Raw genomic sequence first — 18899 nt, 5'->3', positions numbered from 1 at the left:
CTGAAGAGGAGGGAACACTCCCGAAGACCTCTGTGAAGCCACCATCACCCTGATACCAAAGCCAGACAAAGACACTACCAAAAAAGAAAATTACAGGCCAGTATCTTTGATGAACATAGATGGATGCAGGAATGCTCAACAAAGTATTAGCAAACCTAACCCAACAAAACATAAAAAAGATGATAACACCATGACCAAGTGGGATGCAGCCCAAGTTCACGAGGATGGTTCAGCATACACAAAGCAATCGGTGTGATACAGCATGTCAACAAAAGAAAAGACAAAAACCACATGATCATCTCAATAGATGCAGAAAAAGCATTTGACGAAATTCAACATCCATTCGTGGTTAAAAACTCTTACCAAAGTGGGTATGGAGGGACCAAAATATAATAAAAGCTATTTATGACAAACCCACAGCCAATACAATACTCAACAGTGAAAAGCTGAAAGCCCTCCTGTGAAAATCTGGAACAAGACAAAGATGCCCACTCTCACCTCTTCTATTCAACATAGTTTTGGAAGTCCTAACCACAGCAATCAGACGAGATAAAAAGGTACCCGAAGTGATCAGGAAGAGGTAGAATTGTCATTATATTCATGTAACGTGATGCATACAGAAAACCCCAAAGACTACACACAAAACTGAGTTCAGCAAGGCAGGAGGAGGATACAACATACAGAAATCGGTTGCATTTCTGTATTCTAATAATGAAATATCAAAATGGTAATGTAAAAAAAACAATTCCTTTTAAAATCGTACTCCCCAAAATAAAATACTTAGGAATAAACCTGGCCAAGGAGGTGAAAGACTTCCAGGCTGAGAACTATAAAACATTAATAAAGGAAATTGAAGATGACTGAAAGAAATGGAAAGCTATCCCATGCTCTTGGATGGGAAGAACTAATATTGTTAAAATGGCCATACTACCCAAAGCAATCTACAGGTTTAATGTCACCCCTATCAAATTACCCATGACATTTTCCACAACTAGAACAATCCTAAAATTTATATGGAACCATAAAAGACCCAGAATTGCCAAAGCAATCCCGAAGAAAAAGAACAAAGCAGGAGCCATGACCCTCCCAGACTTGAGACAATACTACAAAGCTACAGTAATCAAAACAGTGCGTGGTACTGGCACAAAAACAGACATATGGATCAGTGGATCAGTGGGCCCAATAGAGTGCCCAGAAATAAACCCACACAGTTACAGTCAGTTAATCTTCAACAAAGGAGGCAAGAATATACAATGGAGAAGAGACAGGCTCTTCAGCAAGTGGTGTTGGGAAAGCTGGACAGCTGCATGTAAGTCAGTGAAGTTAGAACACACCCTCACACCTACACAAAAATAAACTCAAAATGGCTTAAAGACTTAAACGTAAGACATTACACCATAAAACTCCTAGAAGAGAATACAGGAAAAGCATTCTCTTTGACTTAACTCATACCCATGTTTTCTTAGGTCAGTCTCCCAAGGCAGTAGAAATAAAAGCAAAAATAAACAAATGGGACCTGATCAAACTTATAAGCTTTTGCACAGCAAAGGAGACCATAAACAAAGTGAAAAGGCAACCTACCGACTGGGAGAAAATCTTTGCAAATGATGCAACCGCCAAGGGCTTAATTTCCAAAATACACAAACAGCCTCATACAACTCAACCACAAAAAAAACAACCCAATTGAAAAATGGATAGAGGACCTAAAATAGACATTTCTCTAAAGTAGACATAGAGATGGCCAATAGGCACATGGAAAGATGCTCAGTATCACGAATTATTAGAGAAAAGCAGATCAGAACTACCATGAGGTATCACCTCACACAGGTCAGAATGGCCATCATTAAAAATAACAAATACAAATGACAAATGCTGGAGAGGGTGTGGAGAAAAGGGAACCCTCCTACAGTGTTGGTGGGAATGTAAGTTGGTGCAGCCACTATGGAAAACAGTATGGAGGCTCCTCAAAAAGCTAAAACTAGAACTACTGTGTGATCCAGCAGTCCCACTGCTGGGCATAAACCTAGACAAAACTGTAATTCAAAAAGACACATGCACCCCTGTGTTCATAGCAGCACTATTCACAATAGCCAAGGCGTGGAAGCAACCTAAATGTCCGTCGACAGATGAACGGATAAGGAAGACGTGGCACATATCTGCAATGGAACATTACTCAGCCATAAGAAGGAGTGAAATAATGCCATTTGCAGCAACCTGGATGGACCTAGAGATGATCATACTGAGTGAAGTAAGCCAGACAGAGAAAGACAAATATCATATGATATCACTTAGCTGTGGAATCTAAAATACTACACAAACGAACCTATCTACAAAACAGAAGCAGACTCATGAACACACAGAACAGACTTGTGGTCGCCCAGAAGCAGCGGGTTGTGGGGGTGGACGGAGTGGGAGGGAGTGTGAGGTCAGCAGGTGTAAGCGAGCGCGCAGAGAGTGGCCAGGCGCAGGGTCCTGCTGTAGCGCACAGGGAGCTGCGTTCAACGTGCTGTGATGAACCGTAACGGAAAAGAATATTTTAGGAAAAGGATTTGTATATGTGTATGTGTAACTGAATCACTGTGCCGTGCACCTGAAACTAACACCACATTGTAAATCAACTAGACTCCAGTTTAAAAAACATTTTTTTTAATAAAAAATTTTAAAAAGTCGTAAATGAAATGGAACTGTTTCGTGGGGCAGGTCTTTTTAACGTATAAAGTTCTCACTCTTTCCATATATACAGCGTTTTAAGTTTTGACCAGTTCCCCTCAGTGCCACACAACTATGTAACCACTGCTGTCGGGGTACGGGACAGTCCCCTCACCCCAAAAAACTGAATCTGTTTTTAAAAATAATTTTCTGTTGTTCAAAGACTCCATTTTGACTTTTTTTTCTTTTCCCCTTTTAGAATAGTTTCTTAAAAGCAGTGATTCTAGCCCCGGGGGACGATTGGCAATGTCTGAAACAGTTTTCACTGTCGCAGCTGGGGGAGTGTTATTGGCATCTCAGGGGGAGAGGTCAGGGGTGCTGCGGGCCCCCTGAGACGCTCAGGATGCGCCCCCCGCAGCTCAGTCAGCTGGTGTAAAACGTCCGTAATGCCCAGTTGAGAAACCCTGTTTTAGAAAGAGCATTCCACTTTTCCTTTGGAAATGCAGATGGAATGGTGTTAAAGTTCATTTTTATTGTACAGTGCAGGGTGGAAAAGTCCGTAGATATAACTGATAACATATCTTTTATACTTTTGGGGAACTAGACGATGAAAACGTATAATGGATTCTTTTAAAAGCTGTCTTATTTGAAATTACAGTTCCCTCCTCCCCTGACTGTGACTCTGGGTCTTGTGTGTGTCTAGATAATCCAGGCGCACGGAGGTGCCGTGGACCCCACGTTCTCGAGCCGCTGCACACACCTGCTCTGTGAGAGTCAAGTGAGCGGGCTGTTCGCACAGGTGAGTGGAGGCTCAGCTGCGGTGTGACTGAGTCTGTCCCTTTCTCTGGACAGTGTTAGTGTCCTGAGACCCTAGTGAGGCTCGGGGTTGGAAAGGACTTTCTTCTACTGATTCTCCTCGGGCTTTGGTGGGATAGATGGATCCCTCTGTGGCCACCAGGCCTTTCTGTGAGGAGTGGGGCAGGGGAAGCCCCAGGTGGTGCTGGGGAGGGTAGACGGCCTTCCGCTCCCGTCCAGGGCCACGCTGAACGCAGAGCGGCCGGAGCGGGATTTCTTAACTGTTGGGGGGATTCGTGTGCAGGCCTGACCCGGTCAGTCCTCCGAGCTTCTGTCCTGCAGAGCAGAAGCCTCCTCCTCAGTATTACCTGCTCTCATCCCCTGAAGGTTCCTTTCTTAAAAATGTTATTTGTAGACAGACAGGTGTCAGTGTGTGTGACACACGGCCTCTAAGGAACCCCTGTTACAGAGTAGGTAGTGGTGCCTGTGGGGAGGGGCTCCGCGCTTACTTTTAGGTGAGCAGTTGCGTTCTTTCGTGACTTGTGTGCAGGGCCCTCTGTGTTCTCGTGGGGCGGTTTTAATTTTGATGATCAGAAATGTCATCTCCTTCCATGACTGAAGTTATTTCCAGGTTGTCAGACGTGTAGCTCTTCTCCCCGTGGTCGGCTCTTGTTCTTGGGTGGCCAGTAACGTTTTCGGGGTGTGTTAAAATTAACCTGCGACACTGTTGCAGTTCATGACTTCAGAAATTGAGTGCTAAGCTCGTGAAATTCCTTTATTTATAGGACTCCCATTAAAGGTGGCCTTGTTAGCTGTCCAGCCTTACAGTCTGTGTTTAGCCTGCAGTGAAAGCCCCCGAGACCAGCCCGTGCTCTTGCGTTTGCAGGCGGTGAAGGAGAGGAAGAGGTGCGTCACGGCGCACTGGCTGAACACGGTGCTGAAGAAGAAGCGGCTCGTGCCGCCCCATCGGGCCCTGCACTTCCCCGTGGCCTTCCCGCCCGGGGGGAGGCCGTGCTCCCAGCACGTAAGGCTCACCCCTCCCCCTCTGCCGGGCGGGCTTGTCTGCTCCCGTGTCCCCCGTGGGCTGCGAACGGCCCGCTGGCCGGTGCCGAGCACGAAGGCATCTTTCCTTCTGTTCTCCTGTGACAGTCGCGGCTTCCTGCACAGGCCGCGGTTGCGTTGACTCTCCTAAGCCTTCGACACCGTTTCATAAATTCCTGAAATAAAGCGAGCGCCTGAAACCAGAAGTGGCTGCTGTTGGCCAGACCTTATCACTTGTGGGTTCTCCCACTCAGCTGAGCTCAAGATTGGGATCAGTAAGAAGAACTGACTGATATTTATTTATATGCTTAATAGAGTAACTTCATTAAGAGGATCTGAACGGTGTCACAGCAAAACACAAAAATGGTTTTCCCATACTTGGTGTGTTTGTTTTCCATCCCCTTGCTGGCTGTGTGTGGAACATTTTCACCATTAACAAAGTTCAGGTTTTGACGTTCTTAGACATGATGTCACTAGATACCTCTCGTGATGCCAAAGAAGGAATGGAAACACCCGTGTCTATAAAACAACTAAAATGTAGAAGAGTTTATTAACTGGGTTAAATTGTCGTTATATTTTGGCCTTACTTGCTCTTTTCCCTTAGATTATTTCTGTGACTGGATTTGTTGACAGCGACAGGGATGACCTGAAGTTGATGGCTTACTTGGCAGGTGCCAAGTACACGGGCTATCTGTGCCGCAGCAACACAGTTCTCATCTGCAAAGAGTAAGCACGGTTCTGAAGCCATTACTTAATCTTCAGTTTATACACGCTGTAGTGGCTGTTTCAGCAGTTCTGTATTTCTTAATATATCTTAGTTTTGTGACGGAAATTAGGGTGTGAAAATCAAAGTCTGTTGACAGGATAGCAACGATATTTATGATAATGCTAGCAGAAGAATGAAATCAGATGAATTAATGAGATGCAGTTTAGCCCTGGTAACAGCAGTAAGGTAAAGGTAGGCCTAGCAATGGTCTCGTGACCCACGTGTGTGCTTCCTTACCAGCCAGGGTTGGCTCTGCAGAAACATCCCTGTCATTTCTAGTGTGAGAAAATGGGGACTGGCTTTGTTGAATATAAATATAAATTTGAACACAGAACTCTAACATTTAGTAAATGTGTTTTCTCTTCCAAAAAAAAAAAAGACCAACTGGTTTGAAGTATGAGAAAGCCAAAGAGTGGAGGATCCCGTGCGTGAACGCCCAGTGGCTGGGAGACATCCTTCTGGGGAACTTGGAGGCCCTGCGGCAGATTCAGTACGGCCGCTACACCACCTTCAGCCTGCAGGACCCCTTCGCCCCGGCTCCGCACTTGGTTTCAAACCTTCTGGGTAAGTGGGGCCGGTTCCACGTTGCCTCCAGCTTGCGTACTAAGCACCGGTCTTGGCTTCGGCCCTCTCATCGTTCTGATTTAATTTCCCGTTTCCTCGCCACACTGTCTTCCTCTGCACTCTGCCCAGGAGTTTTTGTTGGTGTGTATTTTGGTTTACTTTTTAAAAATGGACCCTCAGAGGTAGAAGGAACGTGCAGAAGCCTGCTGATCTTGTCTCAAGCCGGCTCTGGTCTGTCCAAGGCGCCCCATGAGCCGTAGCCCACCTCCCCTTCAGCTGTGCAACACTCGTGGGAGGATCACTACCCCGGCTGTACACACTACAGCACTTAACGTTACTGCATTTACTGAACTGAACGTTACTCCAGAAAACGGGCGTTCAATCTGAGCACTGCTTTAACGTGCTCTCTCTCAAAGGAGCCTGTTAAGTTCCGGTTTGAGCGGCTTCAGTCACGAGAAAGCTTGTCTTCATTCTGAGCTGTGGTCCGCTGGCTTCCCTGTGACGCACCTGCTGGTGTGACGTCACCTGGTCCTCAGTGGACACGCGCCCTCGGTGCTCAGCACGGTCACCGCCCGGCGCGCTGTGTTCCTTGGTGTCAGCCCCCTCGTCGCAGTCGGTTTCTTAGAAGCCGGACTGCGTGGCTCCCAGAGTTGGCCGGGGGGACAGCCCCCGCGGGGCGGGCCGCCTCTGTGCGCTGCGTGCTCCGGCTTTGCTCGGGGCTGCCTCACACGCAAAACTAGGCCCCTGCAGGCTCTCCCGGGAGCCGCCGCCCCTCACTGTGCAGCCACTTAGTGGCAGTCCTCACATTTTCCCCTTATTAAAGGTTGTCCGCCAAGCCACCGTGTGTCCAGGATTACCCGCTCCTGAAAGGGCTTTTTGTGTTTTTGTTGTTGTTGTTGATGATACACTTCCTTTTTTTTTTTTAATTGGAGGATAGTTGATTTACAGTGTTGTGTAAGTTTCAAGTGTACAGCAAAGTGAATCAGTCCTACATATATGTGTATCTATTATTATTATTTTTTTTTAGATTCTTTTCCCATGTAGGTCATTACAGAGTATTGAGCAGAGTTCCCTGTAGGTCGTTTGTAGTTATCTGTTTCACATATAGTAGTGTGTGTATGGGTCATGAAAAGGCTTTTGTAACACGGCTTATCTGTTTACACAGTATATCTGATAAGTAACCCGTTTCTCTCTTTAGATGCTTGGAGAGTTCCACTGAAAGTGTCAGCAGAGTTGCTGATGGTATGTCAAGCTAATAACCTTACTTTGGCTGTTACTGTATATTATACACATGCAGGAGGGATACGTTTGTATTTGTAAATTAAGAATTCTTTTAGTAGTTTGTCACCATAACAGATGAGGGCTGTTCTTCTCTCCTGTCGTAGCTGTTGAGTATACCCTGCATCTTTTTTTTCTTAATTGATGATATTGTCAGTTATTCATATTTATACGTTAGGAACATTATCGCTTCAAAGCTATACGATTGCTTAAAGGATCGGAGAGCTGAGTAAGACGACGTGTTTCCATAGGGTCAGGGAGGCAAGAGCTGAGGCGTTAGTGCAGGAGCCCTGGACCCACAGCTCACTCTGCAGGAGCCCGGACCTCACCGTGATGGGACCGTTCCCGCATGTCCCAGGTGGGGTTCCAGCCCGCTGGCTGAGCTCTGATAGGGTACCTTCAGGAGGGACCGTTCTGGACCTGAAGGCCAGCAGTTGTTTGTTACGAAACAAGTGAGGGGGGGCCTTCTGCCCTCTCACCTGAGATCGAGAGGTCATTGCTTCAAGTAGTGAAACAGAGAAAGTGTATTTGTGGACGAAGGTCTGCATAGAGGTGAGGCAAGGGTGGAGGCTGACTGGGGGGTTCCTCCAGGGGCACCAGCCTCCCCCCGCCCTTCGGCTCAGCGTGTCCGCAGGTCAGGGGCTCCAGCTGGTTCCAGGAACGTGGACGCCCTGTGCCTGGGGACCGTAGCGGCCTTCAGCACCTTGCCTCACCCTCCAGAGCACTGTGACCTGATCGTCCTGAACCCTCATGGGTGACATCTCAGTTCAGGAAGAGTCTCTTTGGGCATGTAGTCGCAATGAGTATGTTTTCCAAATTCCAAACTGAGACACAAGACAAAATATTTGAAGTGAAAAGTGTTCTGAAAAGTTCAAGGTTGAGGATTAAATCCGTAACGTGAACAGCGAGAGGGGTGAAGACGTTTTAAAGAACTGCTGGGTCTGGTGAATAAAGAGGGTGCCAGCCCAGGGCTTCCCTGGAAGGCTCGCGTGTGTCTGTCTCGGCTGGTGAGGCGTGGTGGGTGCGTGTGTCTCGTACGCAGTGGGGTAGGTGGAAAGCTCTTGGAAGCTACTGTATTACTGGGGAGACTGATTAAGTAAATCATATTTTAATCACAGGGTGTACGACTACCTCCCAAACTGAAGCAGAATGAAGCAACTAATATCCAGCCCTCTTCCAAAAGAGCCAGGTATGAAGAATCGCTTTTTTTTTTTTTTTAATGGTTGATGAGCTTTTACAGGTTTGTTTTAGAAAATGGTGGCACTTGGGAAAGCTCCAGAAATGTTCACAGTGAATAGGATCTGGAAGGATTTGCTGATTGCGTCGCAGCTTTATCGTGGCACGTCTCATTTCACAGCTTTATCGTGGCACGTCTCATTTCACTGCTGGAGATAAACAGGGAATAGCCAGTGTTTTTTCCTCTCATTAAAAAAACAGTTGAGTCTTCTCCTTTAACCAGAACCGTGCCAGAACCCCCGGTGTGTAAAACATGAGCTGCTCTGGTGGAACGGGGGTGGGGGACTGGAACCCGCTCCAGGCGTCCTCGGTGTGGGCCCGGGAGCCTGCGTCCCGACCCCTGACCCGGCGGGTCGGCGGGGGGTGTGGCTGTGTGCAGACCTGTGCTGGTCTCACCTGGTAAAGAGAAGCCGGCGGTTCCGTTAGAACCCAGAGGCACCCCAGGCCGTGCTCAGCGAGGGTCTTGCTCTCTTCCCTGCCCCTCGGCTCTCCCTCCTGCCATCCCCACACCCGTACAACCTGGGAATGATTGGATTTTGTAGTGAAAGCCTAATTATGTGATTATATGTGTCATTAAAATGCCACAAATAAATTTTTCTTAATTGAATAGATTGTCTGAAATATAAGCTAAAAATAGGATTTGAGAAAATTTAAGGAAATGAAAAAGACTGAGGTTTAATTTAAAATGTGTGCTTGAGTCAAACAGCTTTGTTCTTTGCCTTCTGGGTTGAGACGGGGCAGGTGGAAGACACAGGACTAGAGCCCTCGGGGGGGGCCCTCCCGCTCTTCAGGACCAGCAAGGCCAGTGAGAGGGCGGGGGCGGGACTGATGAGGAGAAGTGGAGCGTTGATTGGCTGCTTCCCTTGGAGGTGCCACACGGAGTCCTTTTGGGGGTGACTTTGTGTGAATGGTGGGAAAGAAAAAAAGAGCAGGTAAGTCACTGTATTTTCCCTTTAAGGAAAGAACACCACACACACTTAAAGCTTGTTAAAACTATTAAAATCCCTTGTATGCTAAAGAACATTTTTAAGTAAATAATAGGCGGTCTTTTCTATGTGTATTTTATAGAATTGAAGATATACCACCTCCCACTAAGAAGTTAACACCAGAATTGACCCCTTTTGTGCTTTTCACTGGATTTGAGCCTGTTCAAGTTCAACAGTATATTAAGGTGAAATTTGATTCTAGTTTGCATAAGGATTTTTAGGAATGTTCCTTTCTGTTTATATTTGCTTGAGGCCAGCAGTCTAATTAAACTAACATTTAATCGGGAATATCGTATTATAAGTGTTTACAGTGTGTATCTATAAACTGCGTGTCATCATTGACTTCCCGCCTCATTCTTGCTACTGCTGCACACTTAGATACTCGCTTTCTTATTAGGAGAAAAACGATTTAGGTGAGTAGACCAAGAACCATGTCTATAATCACGTGAACATTATTAGCAAGCCCACTCGGACATCATTTTCATAAAGACATGAGCTTAAAAGAGTAGCTGTGCCTCTTCAGGTTTTCTGATTGAATCCACAGTCTTTCAAGACTTGTTTTCTTGGGTAGGAGGGTAGGCCCAAGGGGCAGTGGTGTATTTGTGTATTTAGATAAATAAACTTTTTGGAAGTAACACCAGGAGGGATTATGGGATTTTGTTTTGTTATTTTGGGGACAGGGGAGGGTGATGGTTAAGAGTATGAGTTGACCTGTATTATGAGGATTCAAATGTTGTACTTTTTTTTTTTTTAAGGAAAAGAATTATAAATGCTACTATACGTTTAGTATAATTTATTTTCTTTACTTTAAAAATTGAGTATAGTTAAAGAGATCATCTTTTATATGTCTTCTCAGTCAATTCTTAGGTCATTTCTTAAAACAGAGACAGTATTTTAATGTGCCTCAATAACACTCATGTCAGCTTAGAAAGCCTGGGCAGATTTGCTCCTTATGTGTTGTTTTCAGAATTTTACTTATTTACAGGGATGTCTTATTAGTCTTGATCTGCACAGCACTGATTAGGGAAATGTACATTGTCAATCCTAGTTTTCACTTTCCTCCTACAATGGCGTGGGTTTGGTTTTACCAGTTGCACCATTTTCCGTGGCCGAGGACTCTGTTGGTAGTCTTAGACACGTCCCAGGCCGTGTGCGGCTCTGTAGGCCTAGCTCTCACCTCTGGTCTGTGTTCGTGACCCCCAGAAGCTCTACATTCTTGGTGGGGAGGTCGCCGAGTCTGCACAGAAGTGCACCCACCTCATCTCCAGCAAGGTGACGCGCACCGTGAAGTTCCTGACAGCCATCTCCGTGGTGAAGCACATCGTGACTCCGGAGTGGCTGGAGGAGTGTTTCAAGTGTCAGAAGTTCCTTGGTGAGTAGCAGCATCCGTACCTCAGTGAACTGACTTCAAGAAAAAACCCTTTTAATTTGGCATTATCTCCATTTTCACCCCAGCAAACATCTTGTTCATTTGGCATTATCTCCATTTTCACCCCAGCAAACATCTCGTTCATTTTTTAACACTTATTTTATCCATGTAAATTCATAAACTTATTCCATGTTCCAGTCATTTGATTGATATCTTTGCATTTTACCGTGAAGTATAGAGGGTTTGGTAATTTGGAAGGTATTGGGCGAAGAATACACTCTGCGTTCCAGCCATGTTGTTTCCTGATGTGAGTGTATTTTCTTTGGAACGTTGGCTGTCGGATGAGATTCCACATGCAGTACAGTGCACGGCGGGGAGCCCGGTAACGTCCTGGGAACGTCGGGGCAGGTGGGTGGGTCAGTGCATCCCTCCCTTCCTTGCCCGTCTCCCACCGTCCAGGGCACCAAAAGTGAAATCCTGTTACTGGCAGTGACACTTAGAGATAGGTTTTTTTCTTAGATTAGTCAGTGCACCCAAGTGTTTTTAGAGCCTTGCTAATCAGCACAGAGCGAATATGATTCCAAGTGACTTTTCTCCGCGGAATAGATTTGCAGCTTCATCTCACGCGTGTTTCCTCTGTTGAGGGCACATCACAGCCTGTTGCCCTCAGGGCACTGGACAGCACTGTGCTTATAGGCCAGTTAAACAGCAAAAATCACTGACAAAAGCACAAAAGTGTGAAGAAAGTAGCACCAAATGGACCACAGAAGGACCCTTGTTCTCAGAATGCGCTGAACCATGGTGAGCACTGCCGTGTCGGCCCCAGCGGGAAGCGCCACGTGGGCAGCTCTGCCAGGTCCACAGACGCTGGTTTTGAGGTTACAAACTGTACCGAGTGGGCATAGTCACAAATACGAAATCCACAAATAACGAGGATCAACTATAGTATGTCGTGTTTAGAAATTTTCAGTTGAGATTTTAGAAATTTTTTTCTTCAAAGATACTAGTGAAATATAAAACCTAACAATGCAGGCATAAGAAGAAAAACATAGAAACAATACCATAAACGTAGATTAGCTCTCAGTTTCGTATGAGTTAACAAAGTTCAGAACGAGAGCGTCTGTTGTTAAATTGAAATTTGAGTTGCTTCATTTATCAAGCTTACCAGTCTGCAAAAAACTTTTATCTGTTTATAAAAGTTATAACAATTCATATTTGATGGGCAGTTTTAGCTGACTTTCATTTCTTTATGGCCTTATTAATGTTTGCTGTGTTGACTTCTGAGGGTTATAAGATGGTTCTGGTCTTATTATAAACATTTAATATTCAATATTGAATAATCAAACACATTTCATATTTGATCCCTCAAATTTCAGGATTTCTTAACTTCCAGATTGTCATATAGTTGGAATTACACAGGATGCAGCCTTTTCATGTTGGCTTCTTAGTCACATGCATTTATGTTTCCTCTGTGTCTTCTTAGCTCATTTCTTTTTAGCACCAGAGACTGTCCCACTGTCTGGATGGACCTCAGTTTGTTTATCCACTCACCTACTGAAGGGTATCTTTGTTGCTTCCAAGTTTTGGCAATTACAAATAAAGCTGTGTTCTGTGTGCAGCTTTTGTGTGGATGTAAGTTTTCAACTCGTTTGGCTAAATACCAAGCAGGGCGATTGCTGAATCATATGAGAGTAGGTTTAGTTTTGTGAGAAACCATCAAACTGTCTCCCAAAGCGTTGGTACCAGTTTGCTTTCCCATCAGCAGAGTTCCTGTTGCTCCACATCCTCGCCAGCATTTGGTGGTGTCAGTTTCTGACCATTTTAAGAGTTGTGTGGTGGTACCTCATTTTTGTTTTAATTTGCATTTCCCTGATGACATACCATGTTAAGCGTCTTCTCGTGTTTATTTGCTATCTGTAAAGATATACAGATATATATACAGATATACTGTGGTCATGCATCTGTTCAGATCTTCTGTCCATTTTCTAACTGGGTTCTCTTATTGTTGAGTTTTGAGAGTTCTTTGTATATTTTGGGTAACAAACAGTCCTTTATCAGATGCATCTTTTGCAAATATTTTCTCCCAGTCTGTGGCCTGTCTTCTCATTCTCGACATAGTCTTTGACAGAGTGGAAGTGTTCGGTTTTAATGAAGTCCAGGTTGTCAGTTATTTCTTCCATGGATCATGCCTTTGGTTTTGTAGCTAGTCATTGCTGTACTCAAAGCCATCTTGGTTTTCTCCTGTTACCTTTTTAGGAGTTTTAGTTTTGTGTTTTATATTTAGATCTGTGGTCTGTTTTCAGTTTTTGTGAAGGTGTAAGGTGTGTGTCTAGATTCAGCGTGTGTGCGTGTGGACATCCACCTGTCCCCTTGTGCTCGCTGCCTGTGCTCGTAGGCAGAGTGGGGGTCTGCACTGAGCTCACACTGTCCATCCATCTGTCCTGATTTCACCCAGAGCTTTACAGTGCGTCTGGAAGTCGGGTCCTCAGTCTTCCAGCTTTGCTCTTCTTGAGTTGGCTGTGCTGTGTCTTTTGTGTTGTCATATAAACTTTAAAATCATTTAGCTGACATCCACTAGTCATTTACTTTTTTTTTGCAGTATGCAGGCCTCTCACTGTTGTGGCCTCTCCCGTTGTGGAGCACAGGCTCCGGATGAGCAGGCGCGCAGGCTCTGGACGCGCAGGCCCAGCGGCCATGGCTCACGGGCCCAGCTGCTCCACAGCATGTGGGATCTTCCCGGACCGGGGCACAAACCCGTGTCCCCTGCATCGGCAGGTGGATTCTCCACTGCACCACCAGGGAAGCCCCTAGTCATTTACTTTTAATACAGACTCGAGATATTTTGTTTTGCCAAAAGTTTACATTTTGAGGTTGTTCCTGAAATTTCTCAAGAAGAATACTAACCCTAGGTTATTAGTTCTGGCAGTTAGTATCTGAAATTTCACACTCTGATTCATTTCTTAGTTTTTTCCATCTTTTAACGTTTTATGGATATTTTTAAAATCAATTTGGCTTTTGAATTAAAAACATTTTTTGAAACGATCAATCAATCACCCCAGTTGCCTATATAGTACAGACATAGCTTCTTTTTCCTGATCCATTAGAGAGTCCATTGCCCAAATAATGCTCCGTTATCCCCAACACCTAAACGCGTGTTTCCTAGACAGACAAAGGACATTCCCGTAGGCGGCGCGGCGCGGCCACGGTCGGGAAATCAACACGGACCCATCACTGCCGCCTCATCCCCAGTCAGCTCTGCCCATTGTCTCGGCGTCGCCCCTTAGAGCAGAAGGACCGGGTTCTGGATCACACGTTGCATGTAGTCTCCTCGAGTCTGGGAAGGGCCCCTTGGTCTGTTCTTGTCACCTGAAGATGTCTGGTCAGGTCGGTCACTGTACAGAATGCCATCCGTCTGGTGTGTGTGCCGTCTCCTCCCGAGGGGGGGCGGGGGGCGTCTGTGGCGGGACCATCCCATGGCTGTGGTCTCCCCCACCTCGCATCCTGCCAGGGGCTGTACAGTGCAGGGTTGTCGTCCTGTGCGTGATTTCACGGTGGTCCCTCGATGCAGGTGCAAGCTGGCCGGGCTTCTTGACGAGTCATTTATGGGAAGCACTTTGAAACTTTGCAGATACTGCTGTTCCGTCAGACTTTTGATCTATTTCCTTATTTCCCCACGTGCGCTCCTTTCTATCTCCTTGTTACCATCTTGTCGTCACCGACCCTCATCATCGTCCCCACTGTGACCAGGGATTGCCGCTCAGGCTGGCTTGTGTGTCCTGTCCACCTCTCCTGTTGGGTTGACCACGTGGTAGCTTTTGGCAAAACAAGAATGTTCTGGGCTCATCTTACGCTTCTCTGCCCTGCTTCTGCACCAGCGTTTTCCCAAGGATCCCCGAGTCCTTTCAGTGTAAACCTGGGAGCAGAGGACGGTGCTCGTGGCCCTGGGGTGTTGCTCCTGAGTGTCTGTGTGTCCGGTGCCCGTCTGCCACCACGGGGCTCGTCCTTGTTTTCTCCCTCTCTCTGTCTGTAATCCTTTCTCCAACAACAGTGAGAAGCCTAGCTTCCAGTGTCCTAATGAACTTGTTAACTTACCTGATAAGCTTCACTGTGTGTAGAGGCAGGAGCACGTGGACCACCGCTGCCCCTGCGGCCCCTCTCACTGGGCTCTGACGCCCTTGGGGCCCGACAGCTTTAAAACTGGATTATTCAAGGAGTGGTAGGGGATAATTTTGGAATTTTGTATTTAATTTATAAAATGGGTGTCTCAAACTATATAATCTCTTTCTGGAAGACGCATGTCCTTTGTGCTGCTGTGAACAGTTTAATTTTCAGGTTGACTCTTTCTACGGATTCTTAGCAAGTTAACGTAACTCTGCTGCTCCTTTTAGAAAACCAAAATGTCAGCATCTCCTCTGGGACAGGATTGTTTTAGCTACTTTGTTATATTTCAGTGTCATCGTCTCTTATCATAAATACTAATGACTTTTTGGTACTCCCTCATAGTTCTCCAGAAGGCATATCAACCTTGATTTTGCCGTGGACACTTACATTTCAAATATATCACTTCAGGGACTTCCCTGGTGGTCCAGTGGTTAAGACTCCGTGCTCCCAATGCAGGGGGCCCAGGTGCGATCCCTGGTCAGAGAACCAGATCCCTAAAAAAAAAAAAAAAGATCCTGCATGCTGCAGCTAAGACCTGGCACACCCTAAATAAATAAATATTTAAAACAAAACAAATATATCACTTCATGCATGACAGTACATTTTTGTTCATTTTTTAATTCAACATTTTTTTAGAAATTCTTATCATCTTCCACCTAAACCAGTATAGTGCCTTATTTATCTGCTGATGGCTGATCCATTTTGTATTTCTAGCAGTTGTTAAATTTCAGCATTTCTTTAGTGACATGATTGCTCTTGCCCAGTGGTCCTTGAGCTCAGAATGGTTTTTACATTTTTAAGGCATTGTTTCAAAAAAAGAAGGGCATGTCACAAAAGTATGTGGCCTACAACGTGTGTCATCCAACTGACCCCCTAGACTCTCCCTGCTTTGGGTTGTGTTACAGTTTGGTTATTATGATGAAATGAAGAAGAAATGATTTTCTGAATGAGATGTATTTCATAAGAAGATAAAATATTTTGTGATCTTTACCTTTTGACAAATGAGATATTTCTTACTTAAATCTTCAAAATTTGGTAAAACCATTCTTTATAAAGTGCTGTACATATTCATAGATTTAAAAGGAACGGGTTTTTGGTAAATCTCAGCTAATTGAGTCTAATGGCTCTGGAGTCACTGTGGTCCCTACACAGACACACACACACACAACACGATGACAGTTCTCAGCTCTCCCTCCAGGACTGGAGCTCTTCCCCTGGGTCTCTGGGCTTGGAGAGCTGTGAGCGCCCTGGGACGGTTTGAGATTACAGCTGAGGGGTGTGGAGGGGCCAGAGCTCTCAGTCCAGTTTCTTCCAAACGCTAAGAAACACTGACCGAGGAGGGACAGTGTCTTTAGCCTGGCTGTTTTCAGGAGAAAAGTAACTGACGAATATAACAGGTGAGGCTTTTGTTCACAGGTGTCACAGGTAAATGTGAGCCGTGAATCACACGCACCTTACTGGGGCAGCCTGGAGCGGGTGGCATGGTGCAGCCCGGGCGCCGTGCACTATTCGGACGGTGTGCTGTTCTCTTTTCCAGATGAGCAGAACTACCTTCTCCGAGACGCCGAGGCTGAGGTGCTTTTCTCCTTCAGTCTGGAAGAGTCCTTGAGGAGGGCACACGTGTCTCCGCTCTTTAAGGTACGCTTGGAAGGGAAGTCAGGTAAGGCCCCGGGACGCGACAGCTGCTACAGCTGCGGGCAACAGCGAGGGCCTCCGAGGAGCCGGCCCCCGCCCCCCTCCCCTGTCCCCACTGCATGGGTGGTCCTCCTTGGGCGGGGTGTTTCTGGAGGTCTTCGGTCCGCTGTTTACCATAGCTAAGAGAATCCATACAAAGTTAAATAAATAGATTAGAGATAAGCATTACAGATACCTGGTTCAAAGAGTTATGTGTGAATAGGTAGGAGACATTTAAATTGATTTTTTTGCTTTTAACAACTTAATACTATTCTCATTAAATACTATTCTCATTTTATACTCAGCTAGAGAATGGAGACCATCCTTGGGAACATATTAATTGAATCTGTGCCTAATAATTCTAGACTAGAATATTTAAATATTTGTTAGATAAGATAGAACACTCTGGAAAACTGTCAAACAGTGGCTCAGTAAATTAATAAAGATAATCATTTTTTTACCCTTACGGAGCCAATTTAGGAATCAGAAATGATTTGCAATACTGAGTTAAGAGTATTTTACCTAAGATAGTCTGATTTTTCTAAATATTTGAGGAGTTTAAAACTAAATAGTATTTTTGGTACACTTAGGAGCAAGGGTGTTTGAAAATTTTAACCAGCAAAATCATTTCCTATTCTGTTTGAGCTTTACAGTTTAGAATTGTATAGAAATTGAGAAGAATGTTCCTATTCTTGCTTTTATCACAGAGTACTTCATGTCTTTTAGGAATATAAGTTCTAGTTGCTGTTAATAAGTGTAGGTCATACCTAACGTATGAAAGTGCTGAAGTTACTTCCAAATTGACACGCCTGGATTCCCCGAGGCCCACTTCAGACTGGGGACTAGCCGGGGCTAGTATGTGTATCCCTATGGAATAGACACTTCGTCAAAAATCTCAGGGTAGGATGAGAAATTACGTACACTAAAAATTCCATTTAGAAAACATAATACACGTATTTTCACTTTATTTTTAGGCGAAATATTTTTACATCACTCCTGGAATCTGCCCGAGTCTTTCAACTATGAAAGCGATTGTGGAATGTGCAGGAGGGAAAGTACTGTCTAAACAGCCGTCTTTCCGGAAACTCATGGAACATAAGCAAAATAAGGTAGACAGAAGTAAAATATACTACTGAATTCGTCATTGTCACGTATAAGAGCCACTGTTTAGTAACCAGTAACTTTCTTTTCATTAGAGTTTGTCAGAAATAATTTTAATATCCTGTGAAAATGACCTTCACTTGTGTCGAGAATATTTTGCCAGAGGAATAGGTATGGTTCATTCCTCTTGCTCTGTATTAAGAATGTGTAGGTACACACACAGCAGTGCATTTATTTAACAGTTTTTGTTTTCATTCCTTTCAGATGTTCATAATGCAGAGTTTGTTCTAACTGGAGTGCTTACACAAACACTGGACTATGAATCATATCCTTTTGAAAGATGTGTGGTGCAGAAACCCTCTCATCGTTAATATCAGAGCTGTGTGTGTTCTGTATCTCTACAAATCAGGAAATTTTTGCCAGAGTTGGTGAAAAAAATGATAAGAGACCCCTTACTTACATTTTTGGAGATTTTGTTTTTATACAGTATGTGCTCTTACATCTCTCCAGGTTTTTTCCTACCTTTGGGTGACTGGTGGGTGTCATCTCAGGGCCCCTTTTCTTGCGTCTGTAGCCTGAAAAGAACCTGAGTCTTTCTGCCCCAGGACGGTTGGAGCCCCGGGTGGATGGTTCAGAGACGCAGGGGTTGGCGAGGGCTTGGGTGCCCGAAGCTCACCACCTTGGCGTGCGGCCTCTATTGGATGCTGTCGCTAGTTTGCATTGTGTTTGTTTGGCAGTTGTTTTCCTCAGCGAGCTTACATATAAATTTAACTGACGCACCTGCGCTGGTGACTGGAGCCTGGTGCACGGGTCTGGCTGTGTCAGCAGCCGGATGGAGCAGCCCCTGGGCCCTTCAGACGCCCTTGTTTTCCAGCTGCTTTCTTCGGGGACAAGCATTTTAAAGCAGGAAGACAAATATATTAAATATACTGCATCTTATTAAGATGTGCAATTTTATTCTGAGGAAACATAAATTATGTTTTGTATTATATGACTTTAAGAGCCCACGTTAGGTTTTATGATTCATTTGCCGGGTTTTTAAATGTTTTCACAACCCTGTTAATGGAACTTCAGCTGCAAATAAAATGGTGTAAATAAAGACCTTGCTATCTCTAAATTATGGATGTTAAAGATTTGAAATGTTTTGTACTTTTATTTTTATTTCTTACACTCTTTTCTTTTATATTGATATCTTGCCCACATTTTAAATAAATGTACTTTTGAACTTAGAATTGAGTGGTCCTTTGTTATTACACATTTTTTTGTATAATTTATATGA

The 18899-nt window shown here is 44.8% G+C and overlaps 1 protein-coding gene and 1 long non-coding RNA gene across 2 annotated transcripts in view; one reads left to right on the top strand and one right to left on the bottom strand.

The window, feature by feature from the left end:
- The window catches only part of PAXIP1 (PAX interacting protein 1), a 48743-nt gene extending 29918 nt beyond the window's left edge, over positions 1-18825 (top strand). Inside the window, exons 9-21 of the mRNA XM_060107779.1 lie at positions 3353-3448; positions 4331-4468; positions 5090-5211; positions 5631-5815; positions 7014-7057; positions 8212-8282; positions 9398-9500; positions 10519-10687; positions 16383-16483; positions 17494-17628; positions 17716-17791; positions 17885-17949; positions 18384-18825. Of these exons, the coding sequence (XP_059963762.1) occupies positions 3353-3448; positions 4331-4468; positions 5090-5211; positions 5631-5815; positions 7014-7057; positions 8212-8282; positions 9398-9500; positions 10519-10687; positions 16383-16483; positions 17494-17628; positions 17716-17791; positions 17885-17949; positions 18384-18395 (1317 nt within the window). The 3' untranslated portion in view covers positions 18396-18825. The remainder of the gene's footprint in view (positions 1-3352; positions 3449-4330; positions 4469-5089; positions 5212-5630; positions 5816-7013; positions 7058-8211; positions 8283-9397; positions 9501-10518; positions 10688-16382; positions 16484-17493; positions 17629-17715; positions 17792-17884; positions 17950-18383) is intronic.
- On the bottom strand, positions 10579-18824 carry LOC132495860 (uncharacterized). Its single transcript, XR_009533342.1, has 4 exons — positions 17287-18824; positions 16299-16659; positions 15233-15339; positions 10579-10720 (listed from the first exon to the last, which is right to left on the bottom strand). It is a non-coding gene; the product is annotated as an uncharacterized LOC132495860 (long non-coding RNA).
- Positions 18826-18899: the final 74 nt, after the last annotated feature.

Source organism: Mesoplodon densirostris, chromosome 9 (assembly GCF_025265405.1).
Source record: "Mesoplodon densirostris isolate mMesDen1 chromosome 9, mMesDen1 primary haplotype, whole genome shotgun sequence".
Classification (NCBI taxonomy): Eukaryota; Metazoa; Chordata; class Mammalia; order Artiodactyla; family Ziphiidae; genus Mesoplodon; species Mesoplodon densirostris.
The sequence above is the reverse complement of the archived record's forward strand: the minus strand, read 5'-3'. Positions and strand labels throughout refer to the sequence as shown.